Consider the following 24,724-nt stretch of genomic DNA (forward strand, 5'->3'; position numbering starts at 1 on the left):
TGGCTTTCTGGGCTGTGAGTGCGCGTTGCTGGCTCATAGTCGTTTTTTCATCCACTACTACTCCCAAGTCCTTCTCCTCAGGGCTGCTCTCAATCCACTCTTTGCCCAGCCTGTATGTGTGCATGGGATTATCCTGACCCATGCCTAGGACCTTGTTAAACTTCATGAGGTTTGCACAGGCCCACCTCTCAAGGTTGTCCAGATCCCTCTGGATGGCATTCCTTCCCTCCAGAGTGTTGACCGCACCACACAGTTTGATGTGGTCCGCAAACTTGCTGAGGGTGCACTCAATCCCACTGTCCATGTCTCCAACAAAGATGTTAAACAGCCCCACTCCCAATACCAACCCCTGAGGAATGCCATGCGTCATTGCTCTCCACTTGGACATTGAGCCATTGACCGCAACTCTTTGAGTTCTGTCCCAGGTAAAGGACTAGTATTTGCCATTGATAATTTTCATGGAAGGTATTTGTTGAATATAAAGTTGTTGCAAAAGATCAGTGCACAACCAGAATGCAATTAAGTAGCAAAGATCTGACAAGCCAGTACTTTTAAAACTATGATGGGAAAAATTTCACTAATCATCTGGTTTTCTTAGCAGAGTTTATAAGCACTTCGCATCAACTGCTGAATCTCTGGGGAGCACTTCCTCCCATGTAAGAGAAAGGACTGTCTGGATTAGAATTATGATGGGTTATATTTAGTAGGTTTTAAGACAGAGTAGACATAGGAATCATTGCATTAAACCAGCTAATATGCAAATTGACAATCAATGCAGAAGTGGTAGGCACGTGCCTGTTGTCCCAGACTGAAAACCACTTCAGCCCAAAAGACCTAGTTAACATCTCTGATATTTTTCCTACAAATATTATACAAAATATGATTATTAAATTCTGATAATATCAGAAAAAACTCTTACATCAAGACACTATTTTACACTAATGTGGCATTTCAGAAAATCTTTTTACAACTGAGACAATGAGTGCTTTTTCAATGACAAATTAAGGTGTTCTTAGTGTGTTTCTTAACAGTCTAGAAAATTGCCTGGAAAATAAATACTGTGTATGTGTACCAATTCTGCCTTATAACTCCTAGCACTGGTCCCATGACTTTAGTATTCTAACAATATTAAAGCTTTCTGGATTACGGAATTATAATAATGAAAAAAAAAGTGTGCCTGTCTGGAAGACCCCTGTTAGAATGTAATTATGATGTGAAATCAAAACAGCAAAATAATTGAAATGCATGGCTGTAAAGGGCCTGGTTATGATCATATAAAAATGCTTTCACTAAGCATTCATTGCCATGATATATATTTTGTATGACTGGAATTAAGGTTATGCTGTCTGCAAAGGCTGTACATCTACACTGGTTATAAGCAATATGTACATCAGCATACCGACGAATTGCAGCCTACACTATATTTTTAATAGCAATGGGCAAGTAATATAATTTTTGTGAAATTAGTGATATTACAAAAGGAAGATACAGGGATATCCATGACAACTTCTGTATTTTAGGCATGAGAATACATTGCTTGCACACCTAAGACTTGTAGAGTTGTTTCCTTAACTTTGTCAGTGAGCACCATTTATATACACACCACATACATATCTATGAGGAATTTTACAGCTTCTATACTGAATTTTAGTTAAACATTGACAGAGTCATTCCAATATATCTCAAGACAGCATCATAAGAAGTCCAGTGACAGCGAAATCCTCAACTCTCTTCTTGGCATGGGTCAGACCTTAACAGGTGGCTGTGTATCCCCACGGCCACCCGCTTCTGCGGGGACAATACTCCCCAGTCCCAGTTACAGAAACCTCCATGATGCTTACAGCAACTGTTTGAATGAAATGCTATTTTTAGAAAATATAGTGTATTTGCCCCGAAATTTCAATTCTATATAGCAGGTGTAACAAAGAGCATTATGGCCATGTTCTTCACACTCATAACTTGACGATCAGAGAAGCCAGGAGTACCAAAGTGTTCAGAATGTCTTAACTATAAAAAGTTCCTTTTCCCAGTTTAACGTTTAATGTAAGTGGAAGAAACTGCATATGCAGATCAGTTAGCTACTGAACGTGTAAGCATCATGAAGCTATCTCTTAATGTTGCATAACTTTGTTCTCTTCCTTAACCCCATCTGAACTTATTGCAGAGAGATTTGGTGGCTACCCTTATATTGATATCATCCTGGAGAACAAAGACAACTTTGACCATTCAGTTTGTTGGTAGGGTGCATGTGGTAAAACAGGGTTATCAGTAAATAAAAAATGGGGTTGAGAGCCAATATTTTTGTTCCAGCAATAGAGAGGTCTTCTAAAAATTGATTAGTAGTTTAAAGATGTCCTCAACTGCCAAGTACTGAGTAACAAAATCACATTAAAAGCAAGCTGGGCATACACTGCTTTTATAAAATGTATTCTGTGTTATTATCTGCACTGACACAGTAACGTTTATCTAGAGATACCTTTTTGGGTTGTTTGGTTTCTCTTCTTTCTCTCTACTCTTTGAATTACTTACAGAGCTCCAAAACAGCTATAAATAGACATGTTTATGAACCTTCTTTCTAAGAAGTAGGTCTGAAAACTCACCAGTCCAAGCATGACAAACATGATGTTTGTAAATTTGTGTAAACAAGCAGTACCAAACAGATTATTTGCATGCAGCCTCTTTAACCATAAAAACTTAGATTATTTAATTTCTTTTATTAGAAGTTTAATCACTGCACGTACAAATAGGCAGAGTAGTTAATTTCTAACAACAAATGGTCAAACAGCAAGGAATGCCTCAAAGGACCCAGCCATCTGAGAACTCAGCTCCCATTTCCACTCATGATCCTCTGACACAGAGGGAGGCTTAGAGATATAGATGAGAGTGACTATGGTCCACTTTATTGAAACTGCCAATAGAGCCAATACAGAGCCAAACTGTTAGTATCAGTATGTCAGAAATCCAATCTCTCATGGGCTTAATGGTCTACCGAGAAAGCTTCTGTGTTATTTAAATAGCACAATTAGTGTTATTTAAAATTCTAAATCTAATTTTGATGCAGTTGGTATCTTAGGGTCCTTCTAACTGAAAATGAGCAAAGGAATAAAAACAGGAAATTGAGCTAAGTTAAAATGAGACTGTTGCAACAGAACCATGTGCTGTAAAGATGCATGGAATGAATGGTACATCTGCTAGAAGACCAAGGTTCCTAAATATTTTATAAGAAGCCATCCTTTTCTGTAATAGCCTGGGTCCTTCAGGCCAAAGCTGCTTATCTACACACATACATTCAATTTTCTGCAATATCCCAAGCCCCCATGCTTCTACCTCCCCTCTTCCTTGAGGAACCATGTTTACACGGTTTTCTCCACAGCCCTGCCTCATGAGAGCCTTGCTTTATCTGCTGTGCCCAGCGAGGGCAAGCATGGACATGCCAGCAGTGCTGTTGCTCTCACCAAGTCACACAAGGCTGGCTCAGCCTGCCTATTTGCTGCACTGCAGGAGAGAAGAGGCAGCAGGACGAGACACAGCCCATCCCCATCAACTACGTGGACACAAAAAGCATAACCCAGGCTCATCTTCAGTCATTTGTCCCCCTGACTTCTGTCCCCACCCCTGACTCAAAATAAACATTATACTTTTTGGATGGCTAGAGAACAGTCACTGGGATAAAAGGAGTAAAAGACAAAAAGAGGGAAAAGTCTAGACAGCATTTTCCCTGGATTTCCTGCATTTTCCAGATTGGATTCCACCTCACCATTGGGAAGACTCCCATATAGTATGACAATGTTGCTGGACAGTTGTATCATCTGCTTTTTATTACACCTGTACAAATCCAGCAGAAATCCAACACTTGACTGTGGTTTGGTTGGTTTTTTTTTGTTTTGTTTTGTTTTTTTAAAATTAGTTCATCTGGATGTCTACTCTTGTATTAGAGAAGAAAATGTATCCCTCTCCTCTTAAGTTTTACTTTACAGTCTTCCACTTTAGTGATTTATTTATACTTACTGATTGAAAAATAAAACAATTATCTAAAAAATGAATTTATATTCTTCATTAAATCCATATTAGCTGTTAATGCACTTTGTGGATTGCTTATTTATATTCAATACAAACATATTTTTATATAAGCATTGGTGTTGACGGACACATATTTAGGCGTAGTGTAAGCAACACTTGTAATAGCACAAAGACAGAGCAGAACTTTACTCACCAAGCCATCCTGATCCAGAATTTGGTATACACATATCTGTTTCAGCACTGGGTAACACAAATCCAACTACAAAAACTTCAACGCCATCAGCCATTAGCGCCATTCCCAACACAAAGAAGAGGGCCCACTGGAAACGACCATGTCCGCATTCTTGTATTATCAGTTCATACTGCTGTGCTAGCTCTTCTTCATCAGCTTTCCTCTCTGTTTCCAGTTCATGACGATCCTTATATTCATCATGCATAGGCTGACCTAAGGCCACCATACCATCCTTGCCCTGCCCCATGTTGGGGATTCCCTGATACTCCCCTTCATAAATTTCATCATCTTCATCATGCCCTTCAGTTGCTTCACTTGATCCTTCATCATCATTAACTTCTACACCATAATTTCCTCCTTGGACATAGTAATCATCATCATCTTCCTCATCCTGGAATCGGTTATAGGACCTCTGTATGTAGCCATCCTGAGCTTTGTCAACAGCTTTATTCACTTTTTTCACTGCTTGTCTCTTCACCTCTTTGGCAATATCTTTTGCCCCTTTCACTAATGAAGTCCTATCTTTGTATGTTTCCTCCATCTTGTATTAAAGAAGGACTGCCGTTATGTTGCAGAGGGATCTGCTGAATACCTTTTAGAGTATCTATTGCGTGTTGGACATCAGTAGAAAAAGCCCGAGTATATGTGAAACGGTAATATTCAACCTGCAAAATATGAGAGAGAAAAGTTTATACTTTGCTCCTTCTTAGTTGCTTCTTCACACTGATACAGTACCATATCAGTCTTCATTTAAGCACTGAACATCACAGTTCAGGACTTCAGATATACAAACCTGGATTTTCTTCAGAGATGCAAATATCCTAGGTTACAAGGAAAATACTCTGAAGAGAAATCTAATATCTCTACCAGCTTTCAGAATGAAATTTATTATGCTCTAGTCTTTCAATGGATACCAGGTTGTATTCTGAAAGAAAACAAGCAATTTCATGCACCATACATCATATTGACTCTGTCTGCAATGTCCTTCCCCGTTTGAACTCCATACTGTGTAAAACAAGGCTACAAATATTAGCTTTTTCCATCAATGAGTTACCATGAAATATCTGTCCTCTGTCCAGCCTTACACTTACACAAATCTTGTAGGGAGTTAATATTCCTGAGATCTGTACCAGTCTCTCAAAGCTGACTGAACCTGGCCAATGCATTTGCACTAAGTCTTAGCAATATATAGTCCCATCCTAAAAAAATCAGTGCAGGAAGCTGGGTGGATGGCAGTGGTGGTACTTTTACACTTTGGAGATTCCCAATACCTAAATCGTAGAGAGACACATCCCTCTCTCCCTTGTCCATAGTGACAGTAGAGGCAGCCTGGAGCAACTGTATACCATCCGCTAATTCTCCCCAGAGTGTGTTAGTCAAGCACAAGCTCACACCAATCTAGCTGTGTGAAAGCACCAAGTCATTGTGTCCCAGTAACCCTCCCTGTTCCCCTGCTGTACCTTTCCATCTCTTCCTTTATTCAGCTCCAGGATCACAAATGCAGACACAATGAGTCAAGAGCAGCTTGCTTATTTGACCGAAGACTAACCATTCCCTTCTTTTCTGGGCAGTTTTCAGATGTATCAGCAAGGCAACCTGCTCATCACACATCTGCACGATCACTAGGGGTAGCAGAAACAAATGGCATCAGTGTGCAAGCAGAGGGAGGGAGGAAATGCAGGATCCTTCTTTGGCAACAGTCCATAGTTAGAACAGCTGAAATCAATTACAAAACTGCACCATTACTCATGTGTCTAAAGTTGATGGGTGGTGCAACCGGACTGCAGAAGCCTCACCTCTGGGAGAAAGCAGGCTAAAATTTCTGTAGCAGTGCTTTCAAGAAAACACTGCCTGCCTCCAGCTTGGGGGAAAGGTTATTTTAAACCATGATCATTTTCATGATCTATTTTCCAGCATAACCTCAGAAAAAGCTGCAGTAGTACAACTAAGGAGGCAGCAAGGTACAATGCAGGAGAAAGAATAAATGCCTAGAAATTTCTGAAGCAAATTCTATTCCCCTTGCTAAAGTAGTGTGAACTGCCCTGCGAGCTCCATGAGAGAAGTCCAGGGCAGTGCTTTGAGGAGCTGTCCTTTACTCACTCAGTTGGAAACACTGTTCTCAGAAGTATATTCCAGACATCAGTTTTAAGACTGATACTGTTTTGAGGGATATTAAGAGTTACAGACTGCATTAGATAAACTTAGGACATAAGGTACTTCTGATAAAAGAAAACCAACCCCATAATCACACAGACGTGCAGGTAATACAACATAAGAAGCTAAAAGATATTGCCCTAGATGTTTTTATAATGACTAGAGAAATTCACCTATAGTGAAAAATATCTTTTAGTCCTTCCTCTAGAATAATTTCATACACTGGTCTCAAAGAAATCAGATGTGATGGTACTATGCAACTACTCAGTGCAAACTGGAGCATTTACTGGAGGAGAAATGCAGCCTTAGAAAAGCCAGGATGTAATATTTATGACTGAAAACTGTAGCTTGATTTTAGGTACATGATGATGCTTCTAAGTAGGTCATCCTGGTGAATCTTTTATACTAAGACAGTTTCTCTAATTACAGCTTTTCAGTTTCCAAGGTGCTCCTCAGAAGTTATTGTGTACTGAATTAGGCATCTGATCCTTACCCTTACCTGTGACTACAGTATCTAGTAGCTGTTACTGAACATGCAATGCATAAAAACATTCACTGGGTCTGCTGTAGCCTTTTACAAATACTTTCAAGAACTTCATGAATTCCTAACATGGCATTTCAGATACACTTGGGGACCTAGTATAGCATGTTTCCTGCTTTTCTTTTGAATTTGTAAGCCCTTTTCAAAGAAAAAGAAAATACTAAAAAACATTTCTTATTTATGTTGATGCCTTTTTAAATGCATATTTTACCAAACATTTTGATTCTGGTTTGATTTCTGTTTTGGTACATTCATTTTTTATTATCAGTGTCCTTTGCATGGATACAAGAGTTTTGTTTCTTCTGAGTTTATCTGTTGCTCCAAGTTAGTCTTCATCTGAGGGTATAATCTTGTGTTAGATCATAGCTACTTCCAATTATACTACTGTGATGTGTCAAATGATTTTATTTCCTGGTGAAATACAAGCACCTGAACTATGTAAACTCACAATCAGAAGATGTTTTTTTCTTGCATGTCCTCTCAGTTTAAAAAAAAAAGGGTGAGAAAAAATAGAAATCTATTATGCGTTGCTGTGTCAAGACAAAAACCAATGGTATTCAAATTTTACTAAAATTCTCTTACTTTACTAAAGTAAGTAGTAAAGAGAATTTACTTTAGTAAATTTACTTTAGTAATTTAGTAAATTTACTTTAGTAATTTACTTTAGTAAATTCTCAAATTTACTAAAATTCTCTTATTCTTTAGTAAAATTCTGTAGAATTTTACTAAAATTCTACAGTCACCACAGACCTGAGCCACATGCAGAGGTACAACCCATCCTTGAATTTATTGGGATACCTGCAAACTTTCTCCCCATCTCTTCATGCACAGACCTGTTCTAGAACAGCTGTTCTTATATTGTTCCAGGGTCGTACTTTCTTCAGTATGTCCTGATAAAGAATAGATACCTCAATAAGAAGTATTATTTGTAATAAATAAGAGCTGGCACCAAAACTGGTGAGAATGGGATCCTTTTTGGGTAACCTTAGCAGATTAACAGATAAGCTTCTATAGTCTAAGCAACTTTTGTTTCTCTCATGTAGAAAGTCACACACCAAGGCTGCAACTTTTATATCTCACGCTGAAGTTGCCTAAGCCATGTAAATCACTATAAGGCTGCAGTGCCACCAACAGTGGCAGTCCCCAATCCTCTCCCAGTTCAGATGGCATTCTCACCACTTGTCCTATACCAGCACTTTTCACTACTCATCTTCAGTGCACCCACAAAACACATACACAAGATAAACCTGGGAATTCATTAATCTAGTACTCATCAAAGATCCTGAGCTCAGCAGAGATGAGTTTCACGGTACACTGCAATGTCTCCCTTCCCATTTTATTCCTTTCCTTCCTCATTAAACCGTCAAAGATAACTGTTTCTCTCTTTGCACTGTATGCTCTACCTGCCTAACTTCTCTTAAACTATTTAACTAATTTACCTAATTAGAATAAAACCAGAGGAATTGCTTTTAACTTGTTTTTGCTTGAAATTTGACAACCTTTATCAGAAAAAAAAGGGATAGAAAGCGTGTTCATTTTTTAATGTGTACATCAGCCATTAACAAAAAATACTATCTTTAACTGCCTCTTAGGGCCTTAAAGTATCACCAAAACTAAATAATTTTACTAATTATTTTCTCACAGTGCTTTTGATCACAGACATAATTATTCCTCACTTACAGTTGGATATATAAGCACAGAATCAGGATCTGCAAAAGCTCTGCTTAAAGCAGTACAAACCCCAAAATCTAATGGTACAATGAAATCAAACCACATGTATATGTAAGATAAAAAAATGAAAGACTCTGTCCAGTGAAAATCAGGAAATCTTAACTGAATCATCTGCGATAAAAATTCAATAATATAAGAATGAATTCTCCTTTAACCAAGGGAGCCAGAGTAGAAAATGATAGGTGCAAAGTTAGAAAGTGGGCCATTCTTCATTTTATACTTGCACTATATTACTTTTCCCTGCATTACTTCTATGCTCTAATTATCTTTAAAAGAATATCCTGAAGGAGGGTGCCACAATGCTGGTAATTTTTATGAGTACCACCATCCTTTTAAACAGTGACATAAACATGTCTAATTCAGCCGGCCATCATTAAACACACTCAGCCTTCTAAACCTCTCTGATCCACAGTTCCACCTAAGGTCACAATCTGGATTGAGGATTCATCTATGGTCCACACTCTCTATTTAAGCTGTTTTCATACTTTTTTTTTGACCTACAAAACAGTTTTATTACTGGCAGCAAGGGAAGATGCTATCTACTCTTGTTGTAATACTTAGCAACCCAACTAAGTCTTTAGAAGTAGATTCAGCTCAAGTGTTCCCCCCCTCAACAGTAGGGCTAGACAGTTACAAAACTGAAATAGTCCTATCTATTAATTAAATTACAGCAGCAAAATTGTAAAGACTCTATAGTGGAGTGAGCTTTTCCTTTGTTTTTTTCTTTTTTTTTAATCAGAAGCTTACTTTACTAGGAAAAGGTGATTGACCAAAAAATAGGATATAGTTTGAAATTTCTTGTTATCTTTTACACAGTAAACTAATAATAGAGAATAGCATATACAAAGAAAATAACTTTACTAATAAGGTTTTTTAAAAATCTAATGCTAATTAGTTGCTTTGCCTTTGGACTTAAATACTTTGTTCTCAAATACTGGGGTTTCATTTGCTTTTGTTGGTTTTACAATCAGTCTGCTCACTATCTGGCTACTTGTTTTTATATGGCAAACACTGAAAAATTCATTCTCATGAAAGGCAAGGCAGGATCATGGGAATGCTCTTCCAATATTGTGGTTTTAATTTTGCACTTTGAACACCCTTCCATGCTTCCTGTGGACCTCTTAAATGAGCATTTCCAGGATCAATGTTTAGTGGTGGTTACTGAAATGCACCAACTTGTTCAATAGGTATTGACAAGAATCAAGTAAGGAGAAATTTCAGCCAGACTGGATGACATAAACTGAGCCTCTTCAGTGAAAGTTAATGAGATTGCATACTGTACCCACACTACCTGCAATGCCTACTTAAATCTCGGGGAAGCTGAAATTTAATTATTTTCAAAACTTTCATTTTAACCAAACATTTTTAAACCTATTTCTGCACTTTTAAGACTGTCATAGTAAAAGAAAATTTTATTTCCCACTGGAGCTGAGAGTTATCCCTCTTCTCATACCTACTCTTGAAAATTCACTTTCTTCATCAGGGTACATGCATCCAATATGTTTTGTACTTTTCAGTTGTCAAAATTACAGTGAAAACAATCATCCTGCATTTCAATAGTGATGAAATAACATAAAGCAGTTTTCATTGCTCAACACTGCCCATCAGAAAAAACCCCACCCAAACCACACTAACCAGCACTTTCTTTTTGTTATCTGCCATAGTCATGTTTGCTGCTGCACAGAAAGCAGACAAGACTATCCTCTGAAAGTAAAGGCCCACCAGCTGTCAAGAATGGCTCAAGGTCAAAAAAAGACAGAAAAATAATTCCCCTCACAATGGAGAAGACAGAAAAACTGGGGATAGATACCTAGAAAAATGTATTTTAAAAGTGCCAAGACTGAAGTGAAGTTCTCAGAACAATAGCCAAGGAGTCCTGCCCTGGAAGAAAAATAATGAAATAATACATTGTAGAAAGTCTCCAGGGAATAAGCCTGCACATGCAACAGGACAAGCCTCAACCACTCAAGTAGCCATTTCTGAAATGACTCTGTACAAATATGTAATGCCCAGGTACTATGAAACAGTAGCCATACAAATACTAGACTGACAGATGCCACAGAGCAATGCTGGAGCTTAGGAAAAGCACGGGAAGGTTGAAGGACATCTTGTAGGGCAAGCTGTATTACAAGCTGGAATTAAGTACCTTTCGCAGAATCACAGAATGATTCAGGTTGGAAAAGACCCTTGGGATCATCGAGTCCAACCATCAGCCCTACTCTGAAAGTTCTCCCCTACACCATATCCCCCAGCATCTCATCTAAATGACCCTTAAACACATCCAGGGATGGTGACTCCACCACCTCCCTGGGCAGCCTATTCCACTGTCTGACCACTCTTTCTGTGAAAGATTTTTTCCTAATGTCCAGTCTGAACCTTCCCTGTTGCAGTTTAAAGCCATTCCCTCTTTTTCTAATGTTAATTACCTGTGAGAAGACACCAGCACCAACCTCTCTACGATGTCCTTTCAGGTAGTTGTAGAGAGTGATGAGGGCTCCCCTCAGCCTTCTCCTCCTCAAACTAAACAGTCCCAGCTCCTTCAATCGCTCCTCATAGGATTTATTCTTCAGGCCCTTCACCAGCTTTGCTGCCCTCCTCTGCACTCGCTCCAGCACCTCAATATCTCTCTCGTATTGAGGTGCCCAAAACTGGACACAATACTCCAGGTGTGGCCTCACCAGTGCAGAGTACAGGGGGACTATCACCTCCCTACTTCTGCTGGTCACACTATTTCTAATACAAGCCAGGATGCCGTTGGCTTTCTTGGCCACCTGGGCACACTGCCGGCTCATGTTCAGCTGCTTGTCAGTTAGAACCCCCAGATCCTTCTCCTCCAGACAGCTCTCCAGCCACACCTCCTCAAGCCTGTAGCGATGCAGGGGGTTGTTGTGGCCCAAGTGCAGGACCTGGCATTTGGCCTTGTTGAAGCTCATCCCGTTGACGTTGGTCCACCGATCCAACCTATCCAAGTCCCTCTGTAGAGCCTCCCTATCCTTATGCAGATCGACACTCCTGCTTAACTTGGTGTCATCTGCGAACTTACTGATGATATACTCTATGTCCTTATCAAGATCATCAATAAAGATGTTGAACAGAAATGGTCCCAACACCGAGCCCTGAGGAACACCACTTGTGACTGGCCGCCAGCTGGATTTAGCTCCATTGACCACCACTCTCTGGGACTGTCCATCCAGCCAGTGCTTGACCCAGCAGACCGTTCGCTCATCCAGGCCATGGCCAGCCAGTTTTTCTATGAGAATTCTATGGGGAACTGTGTCGAATGCTTTTTGAAAATCCAGGTAGACAATATCCACAGCTTTTCCCTCATCCAATAGTCAGGTCATCTTGTCATAGAAGGATATCAGGTTTGTCAGGCAGGACTTGCCTTTCATAAACCCATGCTGACTAGGCCTGATCCCCTGGTTGTCCATTATATGACTTTTAATGGCACCCGAGATCACCTGCTCCATGACATTCCCTGGCAGCGAGGTCGGACTGACAGGTCTATACTTTCCTGGATCCTCCTTTCTGCCTCTCTCATAGATGGCTGTCACATTTGCCACCCTCCAGTCCAATGGGACCTCCCCCTTAGCCATGACTTCAGGTAAATCATGGACAGCGGCTTGGTGAGCACATCTGCCAACTCTTTCAGCACTCTTGGGTGTAACCCATCTGGTCCCAGACTTGTGTGCATCCAAGTGGTGTAGCAGGTCTCTGACCACTTCCTCTTTAATCGTGCTGACCTCATTCTGCTTCCCCTCCCCATCTCCCAGCTCATGAGGCTGGGTGTCCAGGGAACAGCCAGTTCCACTGCTAAAGACTGAGGCGAAGTAGACATTGAGCACCTCAGCCTTTTCCTCATCCTTTGTTACCATGTTTCCCTCTGCATCCAATAAAGGAGGGAGATTTTCCCTAATCCTCCTTTTGTTGTTAATGAATTTATAGAAACATTTTTTATTATCCTTAGCAGCTGTAGCCAAGTTGAGCTCTAGCTGCGCTTTGGCTCTCCTACTGTTCTCCCTGCATAACTTCACTGCATCTTTATAGTCTTCATGAAAGACCTGTCCCCTCTTCCAAAGGCGATAGATTCTCCTTTATTCTTGAGATGCAGCCAAAGGTCCCTGTTTAGCCAGGCCGGTCTCCTTCCCCACCTACTTGTGTTTGGGCACGCGGGAACAGCCTGTTCCTGTGCCTTTAAGACTTCTCTCTTGAAGTATGTCCAGCCTTCCTGGACTCCCATTTCCTTCAGGGCAGCCTCCCAAGGGATTTTGTCAATCAGTCTTTTGAACAGGTCAAAGTTTGCCCTCTGGAAGTCTAAGGCGTCAGTTTTACTAACCCCTCTCTTTGTTTCTCCAAGGATTGAAAACTCAATCATCTCACAGTCACTGCACCCTAGACAGCCTCCAACCTTTACTTCCCCCACAAGCTCTTCCCTGTTCACAAGAAGAATAATATTGCTGGAATAAAACAGGCAAGCATTCTTTACATTTCAGGAGGAAATACAGGGTCACAGTCTCAGCTCCCACTGGGAAAAACTTTCTGAAAAGAATCATCTTTCTGTGTTTCCGGCTTTCTGCTGGGGCACATCATCCATGCACTTGCAGAATTAAAGTCCCAAGACTCTTCTTAGTTCTGAGCTAGTATGGACTGCCAACTCCCTCCTTCTCTGCTGCTGGTTTATATTGGCCTCCTCATGGGAATCAGCTGTTGCAGCCAATAAACCTTAGTAAGAGGGTAGTGGTTTCTTGGCACAATGTTAAAATACCCTTTTTTTTTTAATCAATGCTCTCTTCCAGGCATTTTGCTATTCACTCAAAGCATATATTCTATTTTTATCTTTAACACCTGTTACTTTTTGTTATTTGTAACAGGATATGAAAAGTTGGTAAACAAAATCCTTTTTCAGAATTCCATAGTTCTCATTTCCTAAATATTTTATCTTCCTACATTTTCAGCATGGCAACAGCTGAACTTGCTACTTCAATTTTTTTCTCTGTTACACCAGCTCGACATCAGGATGATGATAGTTCTGAGTATCCCAAGCATTCATGTTAACCTGTTCCTCCTTCAGTGAAAGATGTTTGCATTGTTTCTCCTGAGCAAAAAAAGTGACAAGCTATATACAGTGTTATCTGTGATTGAAAGACTGTTTCCTCACTGGCATTCAGTCAGCATTCTTGCCAAAATATTTTGTAAAAATAGATAAATAGTAAAACCAAGAATGACATACTAAGCTTTTCTGGTGAGGGACTGCTTCAGCTGTGGGATTCTGAGAAGAAACCAAGCATTCATCAATTTGACCTAAATAGCAAGGGAAAAAATGAAATAATTCCAGGTGTATAGTAAAACGAAATGAGCCTGGGTGGAAAACATGAAATACATCAGTGAGTGTAGCTATAAAAAAATCACATATATTTGTATAGATATGTATATATCAGTTAATATACACATATAATTAATATATATTAATATATTAGGTATACATATGCATATATATAATTAAATGCTTTACTATAAACAAATCATTAGTAACAACTCACATTGGATGGGAAGAATTCACAAGTTCAATCAAAAAAGAAACACTTGTGCTTGGTGGCTATATTGGGTTTGTGTGGCAAGGTTTTGGTAGTGGGAGTCTGCAGGGTGGTTTCTGTGAGAAGATGCCAGAAGCTTCCCCCATGTTCAATAGAGCCAATGCCAGCCAGTTCCAAGACGGACCCGTTGTTGGCCAAGACTGAGCCCATCAGTGATGGTGGTAGCACCTCTGGGATAACATATGTAAAAAGGGAAATAAAACCTGCTGTGGAACAGCAGCCAGAATAGAGGAGTGAGAATATGTGAGAGAAACAGCTCTGCAGACACCAAGGTCAGTGAAGAAAGAGGGTGAGGAGGTGCTCCAGGCGCCAGAGCAGATTCCCCTGCAGGCCATGGTGCAGACCATGGTGAGGCAGGCTGTGTCCCTGCAGCCCATGGAGGTCCATGGTGCAGCAGATCTCAACCTGCAGTCCGTGGAGGACCCCATGCCAGAGCAGGTGGATGTGCCCGAAGGAGGCTGTGACCTTGTGGAGACCCCACGCTGGAGCAGGCTCCTGGCAGGACCTGTGGACCCATGGAGAGGAGCCCACACTGGAGCAGGTTTTCTGGCAGGACTTGTGACCCCATGGGGAACCCACACTGGATCAGTCTGTTCCTGAAGGACTGCATCCCGTGAAAGGGACCCACACTGGAGAAGTTCGTGAAGAACTGTAGCCCATGGGAAGGACCCACGTTGGAGAAATTTGTGGAGGACTGCCTCCCATGGGAGGGACCCCACACTGGAGCAGGGGAAGAGTGTGAGGAGTCCTCCCCCGAGGAGGAAGGAGCGGCAGAGACAATGTGTGATGAACTGACCACAACCTTCATTCCCTACCTCCCTGTGCCATTTTGGGGGGAGGAGGTAGAGAAAAATCATGAGTAAAGTTGAGCCTGGGAGGAAGGGAGGCGTAGGAGGAAGGTGTTTTAAAATTCAGTTTTTATTTCTAATTACCCTACTCTGATTTGACTGGTAATAAATTAGATTAATTTCCCCAAGTTGCGTCTGTTTTGCCCATGATGGTAATTGGTGAGTGATCTCCCTGTCCTTATCTCCATCCATGAGCCTTTTCTTATATTTTCTCTCCTCTGTCCAGCTGAAGAGGGGAAGTGATAGAGTGACTTTGGTGGCCACCTGGCATCCAGCCAGGGTCAACACATTGCAGTGACATAGTGATTTCTTTGGAGTTTGTTATCCCACTAGTGCTAGAAAGCAATGAAGGAAATGAACAAACCAAGCATTCTCTGATAAGTATTTTATTATAGAGGCATATTTAGTGCTATATCTTATTAAGCTGGTTACACCAAAATGCAGATGTAAGATGGGGAATGTATTTCCTGAATTGAATCAATATTTGCATAGGTTAGATTTAAGTCACTGTATTAAGTCAGCAGAAATTGACCTGAGGTATAGGTGAGTAACAGGCTGAACACAGACCTGCAGAACACCCTTTCCACCATGACTGATGAGTCACATTCTGGGTGCATTAGCAGGAGTGCTGCTCACTGGCTGAAGGGACTTTTTCCCCTCTACCTGTGTAGCCACACCTAGACTACCATGTTCTGTTTTGCCCCCCTTACCACCACCACAGTCTAAAAAAGACAATGACAAACTGGAGAGGAAGAGGATCACTGCGATGGTTAGAAGCCTGGGATGCATGACATACAAGGAGAGGAAGCTGTGTTTGCTCAGCCTCCAGAGGAGAAGGCTTAAGGAGGAATCCAATCACCATCTTCAATCATCTAATGAGGGATTATAAAGACAGTGGGGTCAAGCTCTTTTTCAGAGGTAAAGATCAAAAAGAAAAGAGGAAAGAGCTGCAAGCTGCAACAAAGGAAATTCCAGACAGTTCTACGGAAGAAATTCTTCACAGTGAGGCTGGAATGGCTGTACAGAGGAACTCTGGGGTCCCCAGCCTTGGAGGTATTCAAAACTCAACTGGACAAGACCAGGTTTGAGACTAGATGCCCTCCAGAGGTCTTTCCCCACCTGAATTATTCTACCATTTTAATACATAAATTTTTAAAAAATTCAATTGCCCTGTATTAAATGAAGAGTTCATTTTTATAAATGAAAATTAAGTGTCAAGTGCTGAATATGACAGTGTACAAATATATCTTTCACAGAGTAACTGGAAAGATTCAGAATCCAGTCTGGGAAACTAGAGAGGGAGTAAGGGACACCTCAGCAAACCGGAGAACAGGTGGCATATACACACCCAAAGGTCACAGAGCCTAAATGGTTTGCTAAAACTGGTTGAACAACTTGCCCATATGAGAAAAGGAAGAGTCTTCTGTTTTCATACAAAATTAATCTTGGAGAAGCATTTGTCAAAGATGACAGATCTAAGCAGTAATTAAATATAGATAAGGTATTTGTCAAATCCCTGTCACATGCCATAAAAATGACATTTTATGATTTTGCTCTAGTTCAGAAGGTCTGATCTCTAGTGATTCTGAAACACAAAAGAAGAACTTTGGTGAATTTGCCTGCTATTTTTGTTCTGTTTTGAAAGACAAAACTAGATGGCATACTTTTAAGTTTCTTGTAGCAAATGAATTAGGACGTACAAGAAATATATAACAAATGCTTTAGACTATAACTGTTAAAAACCACAAGAAGTTGCTTTTAGACAAGTACCTTAGATAAACCACACAGACAGAGTATTTAATAATTTTTTATTTCCTGCTTTGAAGTAGTGACAATTGAAGCACAGAAAAGTTAGGTCACTTGTCCAGCTTGAGATGGACAGGTATCCATATAGGTCTTAAAATTAGTATTTGGTAATTTCAACACACTGCTCTTTGAATTGTAGATAATTTCTTCCTTGTGTTTTTCCATGAACTTGCTGCCTCTGAGAGAAAACAACTCAAAAAAACCCAAAGTCAAAATAGAAGTAAAAGCTGTACACGCCAGGTACAGATCATAACACAGAATAAGGCAATAATAAAGTTGATAAGAACTGTACCTGCACATAAGAAGTAACAATGACTTTCAGAGTCTGTGACATGGAAATTCATCAATATGGGAACTCAGCTATAATCAAGAATGACAGGAAGAACATTCATAGAGAGCTGTAATAAAAACAGTCTGATAATATGCAGATAACAGGTACCTTGGCAAAATGTATTTTCAGTGCTTTCGAAATAGATTTATAAATAGCAAAAAAAAATTCCTGCATATTTAAGTAGGAATGAAATTTAAAAGCTTTATATAGTTTTACTTTCTCTTCATTCTGAAATAATAGGAAGTTGATGATCTGTCTTAAAACAACTTGGCATCTCATATAAAAGGCGGAGGTTAATGAACAGATTACTGTATTTTAAAAGCAGCCTGCAAACCTAAGTTCTTCTCATACATTTTTGTACAAGTACAACCAAGACTGCCAGGTTCCTTCTTGCAAACAAAGTGATTTGGTTGTACATCCACCTTAGCTTTTCTCTGTTATTGTTAAAGAACAGGGTACTTTCTAAATTATTTGGTGGAAAAAACTGTACTGTGTATATTCCATATGATGCACACCAATCTTTTCTATTTCATCCTGTTCCTTTAGGGTTTTCTTAGCACTGTTTTCTTTACCGTGCCAGAGATACTGTTTTTACTGGAAGCCTGTGATCACAATAACATATAACATATCCCTCTGCTTCAGACATACCTCAGCTATTAAAGATTATGGAACATGACATCCAAATAGACCACTAGTTCTGCTGCATTAAAAAAAGTGATTCTGCACACTCATAAAGTCTTACGTTTCCCTGGGGGAAAAATTAAACAGTTTCAGATGGAAATTGCTTTTTTCACAATTAAGGCTGACTCATTGTGTTCCAGGCCTCAACTGGGTAAGAAAGGAAATCACGAGTTCTACAACCTCCCCAGATATAACTGCCGTTGCTAAAAATCCAATTGCATTTTTTTAAGGCTGCACTGACTTATAGTTGTACAAATTGTTTACATAATTTTATTTCACATTGGAAAACAAAGACTTCTTAAAGATAAGATAACCATAAACTCAGGTTTTAACCATATTCAAACTGTATTTGCTGCAATACATTTAATTAGGTCTCTTCAGTTTGTTAACCTGAATCACACTGTTATTGCAAGTTGAACAGTGCACATGTGCCTTAGTACATGCAGTATTTCAGCAAATGCAAGAAAACTTCAGCCCTAAAGTAAATAAATCCAAGCAGCTGCAGGGGCATGCCTTCCATTAAATCACAAATTTAATATTTTAGCAGCTTATATTTTATATCCCTACCTGGTTTACTAAACTTCGTAAGACTTTATTTTGTAGATTTGATAACATAGGTGAGAAGGGAGCACAGAAAGAGACAAAAATCACTGATGAACAGAGTCTGTACTGAAAATGCAGCAGTCCCTAGATTTTCAGATTCTGCAATTTAGACCTCTGACAAAATAGGATTTATTCATATCTCAGAGTGCATTATGCAAGCTGAGCACTACAGTGTGTCTTTCTTCCCTTGGGTAGAATATGTAGAGGTGGATAACACAACTAAACAAACAAGAGTACTCTGACATTGAAAGCACAGAATAGGCACTAAAATGAAGGTAGAAGAGCTGGTGAACATTTTTTTTCAATTTCAGTTAACATTCTCCAGCTTATTTTGAAAACAACCTACTTGCCAACCTGAAAAAAATGTTCTGTTCCATGTGTTTGACTTCACACAGCAACAAGGTGTGGTGAGCTGAAATATCTCAGAAACGAATTCTGCCATATGAAACAATTTCTATTTTATTTTATAGCAGAATGACACATGACAGCCTTTTTTCTCAGTGTATTGTTTATGGACATGGACAATTCTCCAGTTTACTGAGATTCTCAGTCTTCCCACTTATTCTTAACCTAATTCTTAGACTGGTTCTTAAAATGCTTGACACCCAACACTGGAGTTGACATCTTCCTGCAGTTCCCTTCTTTGAAATTGTTTTCCCTTCTTTTTTTAGAGAGTTTTAATTGATTGTCAGGGCCCTAAGTGCCTTAATCACCCTGCCAAGTCTTACCTGGGGCCTCTGCCAGGCACTCGCATCCTCTGCCATGGACCTGAGCTCTCTTGAAGCTCAGATCTTGGCACCTCAACTCTGCCTGAACTACACCATAGGGTTCCCATCTCCTATCTCCTGCTGTTCCTGAATCTCAGACTGGATTTCCCAGACTGATCTTGGACATAACACTGCCTCACCTTGTCTGATGAGCACCACTGTTGATGGAAAGCTGTTGCTCTCATCATCTCTGTACACCCTGCCTGGGGACCATGCTCCATCAGCAAAGGTACTGCCCTGCCTGTACCTCAGCTCTTCCCTTCTCTTCTCTCCTGGAGCAGTATCATGGTTGCTGCTCCCTGGCAGCTCTCACAAAGGCTGAGGACCAGCAGGCAAAAGGTGCTTGTGTGAGGGGTCCAGGTGAGGATCATCAGGGTAAACAATATCTGTTGGGACAGTCAGCATCCTCACAGAGGCTGAGGGTATGTGCCTGACTTGCAGACCTATCCTAGCACTGTGAAAGCTCACTAAAACCATATAGTGAGACTGCTGCCAGCAGGCTGAAATTCTCTACACGTGGCTCCTTACCTCCATTGGAAAATCGGAGGGCATCTCTAAATTCCAAAAGGTTGAAAACTCCTTTATGCATGCAGAATGGTATACCCAAAACTATGAAGCCTATTGTGATGAAAACTACGATCTGGAAGAGCACTAGTAACAGCCAGAGAAAGACACACATTGGAAAATGTGGCAATATTTTTCATTAGCAATCACTGTAGCTGTTATTGGAAGGGCGAGTAGAAAGCTCACTTTTGGCATATGCAGCAAGTCTAGTCTACAGACAGAAGTTGGCTTAGTTCTCCTTTCTCATGAGACATGGGAACACACACTGTTTCAGGTGCTGAACTGCCAGTTTTAGCATCAAACCTCTGCTATCTGTGATCTCATTTTTCTGTTCTGCCACACAAAGCAGCAAAACACTCTTCAAGTCTGAAGAGGCTATTTGCAAGGAACATTAAGAATGAACGTTTGGGACTGGATTAGAATTAATAAACATACTCACTCTGAAGCCAGTGGGATTTGGAATGAACACGTTATCACCTTTTATGGAGTGATTATCCAGCATTTTACTAGGAGTGCATGCTAAAAACAGCTAAGAAACAACTCAAAATTCTGCATAACTTTTAACATTGGCTGGGATTATGAATTTATAGTAATTCATCATTTTTTATATCATGCGTGAATATGCAAGGAGAAACTTGTCATTGAAAGAAACCCTTGAAAGCACAGAAGATTGAAAGAACAGGATTTTTGTGACACTGCTGCAGTCAGGGGCTATGGGTTTGATTTCCTGTGCTGCCAGTCAAATAGCATATTAGAAATTTTATCAAAGCAGGATCTATTCTATCATATATAAAGATGGGAGTAGGAGCAATTAGATATTTTCTGGAAGGGGTGGTGCCAAAAGTCTTAAACTGGTGAGTCTTAGGTTTGGAGCACACTGAGACAAACTGTTAACCTCACAGTTCTGAAGGGAGGATGGCTTACTACCCCTGCCAGTTGCTAAGGCTGAATGTATGAATTCCTCTCCTTTCTTAATTCACCCTAAAAGGGTTTTCATGAAAAGGAACTGGAATGAAAATGGGAAAAAAATTCAGAATTATTCTTTACAGATTGAAAACTGAGTAATAGTAGCTTAATACTGAAAAAACCCCTGCCGCTTACTGTATGTCTTCCTGCTAAAAGAAGTACTTGTTTATTATTATTATAGCAATGTGGGCTGTAGAATGTAGGAGCTACACAGTCATATTAATGATTTTCTCCTAACTCAATATAATTTGATAAATCAAATCATTCAGAGAGAGTACACCGAAGTCTTAATTTTTCATGTTACCTCCGTTTTTTAAAACATGGAATATTGGCAATATGTAGAGCACTTAATGTGACAGTCAGGAAAGCAAAAAGCATGTCAAGAATACATGTTACAAAATAAAAACTATCTGGTAATTTCCTGAAGTCTAACCTCAGACTGGCTCAATCCCTAAAAAAAATATATTCCCTAAGAGGTAAGGATTACTTCAGTTTTTCACAATCTTAGTTTTATCTTTGCTAGACTTACAACAACATTCTTGCTCTCTGAGAGTGCAAAGGTCAATGAGGTACCATCCTGGTCTGGCTGTGTTCTGAAGCAATTTCTCTTGAATTTCTGTCTTCAACCCGATTGATCATTATTCCTATTTTGCACCCTGGCTCTTTACTGATACTGTTCTCCAACAAAACTAATCATGGCTCTTCAGCAGGTAATCAAGTACAAAAGCCTGCACAGTGGTACCATGTTCACATGTGGGTTTTGTGTAACTAAAGATATTACTACTATTAGTGAACCAGGGAAGCAATGCCACATCAGTAACATCCCCTTAATGCCATAGATGAGGTGGAGCATCCCCTTACCAGCACCTCAATTACACACACTCACAGTCTGTTGAAGGACCACTCTTCACATTTGGCAGGCTCCTCCAGTGGGTTCTCATTTACCTTCATGCTTGGGCAGCAAACTTTAAATGTTCTATATTACTAATGGGCATTTAGAAGCATTTCCATTTTTTTCTCTTCAGAATAGGCCTATTATTATCACTTTTCTTATTCAAAAGAAACTGTAAGATTCCCCCTACCCAGCCACAAGAGGGGCCCTGGATGACTCATATCAGATAATAGTTTTGGTTTAAGGACAGAAAATGATCTGCACGCCACCAGTGCCAGCTGACTAATGAAGGAAACTGTTGTTACATTCCAAGCAGGTCTCTTGCCTGCTCTGTGTCTGGGGGAACCTAAAGAAAGTATACGAACAAACAACTCACTCGTGTGTGTACAGGCATATATCCAAAGTAGGCAAAATAAACAATAAATTAAGTCCCAGTAAAACACAGCAGCCAAGCTCTAAAAGTAATTTTCCTTTTCTAGCCAAAAAAAAAAAAAAAAAAAATCAGATGTCATAAATGTTTAAATTTAATAAGCAAAGCAATTTTAGAAAATAAATTCTTGCCTCATCAGCCAATTAGTTCTCAATTATAGCTTACAATTAGCTTTTTAAAAGCATCACATTGTGGAGGCCTCAGGATATATATCACATTGATTAAGTGCTTAGTTTCTTGAATGTATGTGTATCAGCTTTCATTGAAAATAGTTTTACAGATTGTATAGCTGATGCAGTGTTCAGTGCTTGCACCCCTAGAGCAAGGGACATTCCCATTAAGGAAAGGCAGTTTTTAATTTAATCCAAAATTTCACAGGAATTTGCATCAGTATATCTCTTCTGACCACTGCATGTGCTCTTCCTCTCCCACCCCCTTCACAGCTTTCACTGATACAGTTCACACGCACAGTGTATGACGCTTGCATTCTATGCTGTTATAGCACTGTTAAACCAGCAGGTAACAGGTTTTTTTAATTGTATTTTGCCTGGATCTTTTTAAAAACCTCTACATGTTTACATAGCCCTTATGAAGCACAGCAACAGTTCCTTTTGTATCAACTCTATTCCAGTTATTTCAGTATATTTACAATAAATTTCTGAGAAAATTTTATTGAATTAAAATAGCTTGCTAATTAAAAATGCACATTACTAGAATATTAAAGACCAAAGGCATCACAGAATTATTACTTCCACTGTTTTAGAATACTAAATAAAATTGAATTTAATATTTTAACAAAAGCCATAGTTTAAAGAAAATTGCTGGCATAAAGTTCAGCCAATGAAAGGATACTTCTGCTCACAGAAATTAGTTTTCCCAATCACAGGAGTGGAGGAAGTCAATGTATTGGAACCTGTTGCTCACTCCAGTTCCTAGATATTGAAATACAGACATACATAATGGCTTCCATTTACTTCATATATAAGAGGTACAATATAAAACAAATTCTCCCAACTAGGAAAAAAATACATTTTAACCCAATAACCAGGAACAAAATGGACTCAAAAGCACATTACATATTTAATAAACATCACCATTTGACTGAAAAAGTTTTAATTGGTAATTCAGTTCCATTTTCTACCTGTCTCCTGGTCAGGACTTACACTGTCAATGCTTATTTGCCACAAGATTTCCACTTTATCAGCCAAGTGGTCTTATTCTGCAAGAACTTAGGCCCTTGAGTAAAATAATTCATATAAACAACCCTATTGCAATAACTTACATTGTATATATATGTATATATATATATAAAAATATTTGTAAGAACAGCAATGTATTCCTCTACCCTCCGCTGGGATAGGAGCTAAGTATTGAAACAACAAGAAAGCACTCCTGTAAATCCCCCACCCTCTGAGGAGGGCAATGTGGGGGGGAGAAAAACCTCCACTAGATGTGTTTTAGGAATGACATTTCTGTGTTTTGAATTCTCACAGTCTGCTTGTGTACAACATTGGCCATAGAGCTACTAAAAGTGAATATTGGTGAAAATGAAATAGGGCATCTGACTGTATTATTTTTAAGATAAACTATATGAGAAAACTTCAAGGAAAATGTGCCAAAGCTCTTGTGCCCCTACAAGTCAGGAGAAACTTGGCAGTCCAGCATGCAGAAAACCCTTATGTGTTTCCAAGAAAAGGAAAGAATAAACTATGCCTGTCAGATGTGAACTTCAATACTGCACATAAACTTTATATCTCATGTGGAAGCACTAGCACAAGACAGCCTAGATTGGTAAAAAAAGTCCTACAGTCTCCGTGTTTTCTGATCCTATGTGTGGAGATTTATTCATCATACTTGATTATTTCAGCCTTAGAATAAGTATATTTAAATATGAAGTGCAGTAACTTTTACTCAAATCCTCTCTGTGTACTCCGAAGTACAGTTCCCTAGGAAGAGAAAAGTGTCTGGAAAATCAAATCATGGCCAGCTATGAGCTGACACTATGAGCTAGTGCATCTCCATAAATAAACAGAGAATTAAATGATCAGCAGTTCTATAGTTTGGCCCCTTAACAATAGAACAAGTAACTTAATTTAGCAGATAAACCAATTTTTTGATCAAGGTGATTATATTGATTTTGCTTCTCAGTCTGTGCCAGTAGAAGAATTTCCAGCAAACCAAGAGAGATTTTACAGAACACAGTTTAACAGGACAGAGTATTTGGCTGTTAGTAATCAAATCCCCTCTCAGATCGTAAATTCTTTATTCCTAGGTGCACATCTTCTGAGTTTGTAAGCAATTGTAAAGAGAGGCTCTGATCTTGACCAGATATTATTCTGATATGAGTAGAAGGGCTCACAGGAGAGGGAAACTGAATTCTATGATTTATTAACTTTCAGTAGTACATGGTCTTTATACCTGTAGGCCCTCATATCAGTAGAATTATAGAATAATGAATGTGTGAAGGGACTTCTGGAGGTCTTCTACTTCAGTCTCCTGCTGAAGGCTAGACTAGCCTCAACATTAGATCAAGCTGCCCATAGCCATGTCCAGACAAGTTTTGA

The 24,724-nt window shown here is 39.5% G+C and overlaps 1 protein-coding gene across 1 annotated transcript in view; it reads right to left on the bottom strand.

The window, feature by feature from the left end:
• The window catches only part of SV2C (synaptic vesicle glycoprotein 2C), an 82,607-nt gene extending 77,786 nt beyond the window's left edge, over positions 1 to 4,821 (bottom strand). Inside the window, exon 1 of the mRNA XM_074812363.1 lies at positions 4,214 to 4,821. Within this exon, the coding sequence (XP_074668464.1) occupies positions 4,214 to 4,793 (580 nt within the window). The 5' untranslated portion in view covers positions 4,794 to 4,821. The remainder of the gene's footprint in view (positions 1 to 4,213) is intronic.
• Positions 4,822 to 24,724: the final 19,903 nt, after the last annotated feature.

This window comes from Strix aluco, chromosome Z (assembly GCF_031877795.1).
Source record: "Strix aluco isolate bStrAlu1 chromosome Z, bStrAlu1.hap1, whole genome shotgun sequence".
NCBI classification, from domain to species: Eukaryota; Metazoa; Chordata; class Aves; order Strigiformes; family Strigidae; genus Strix; species Strix aluco.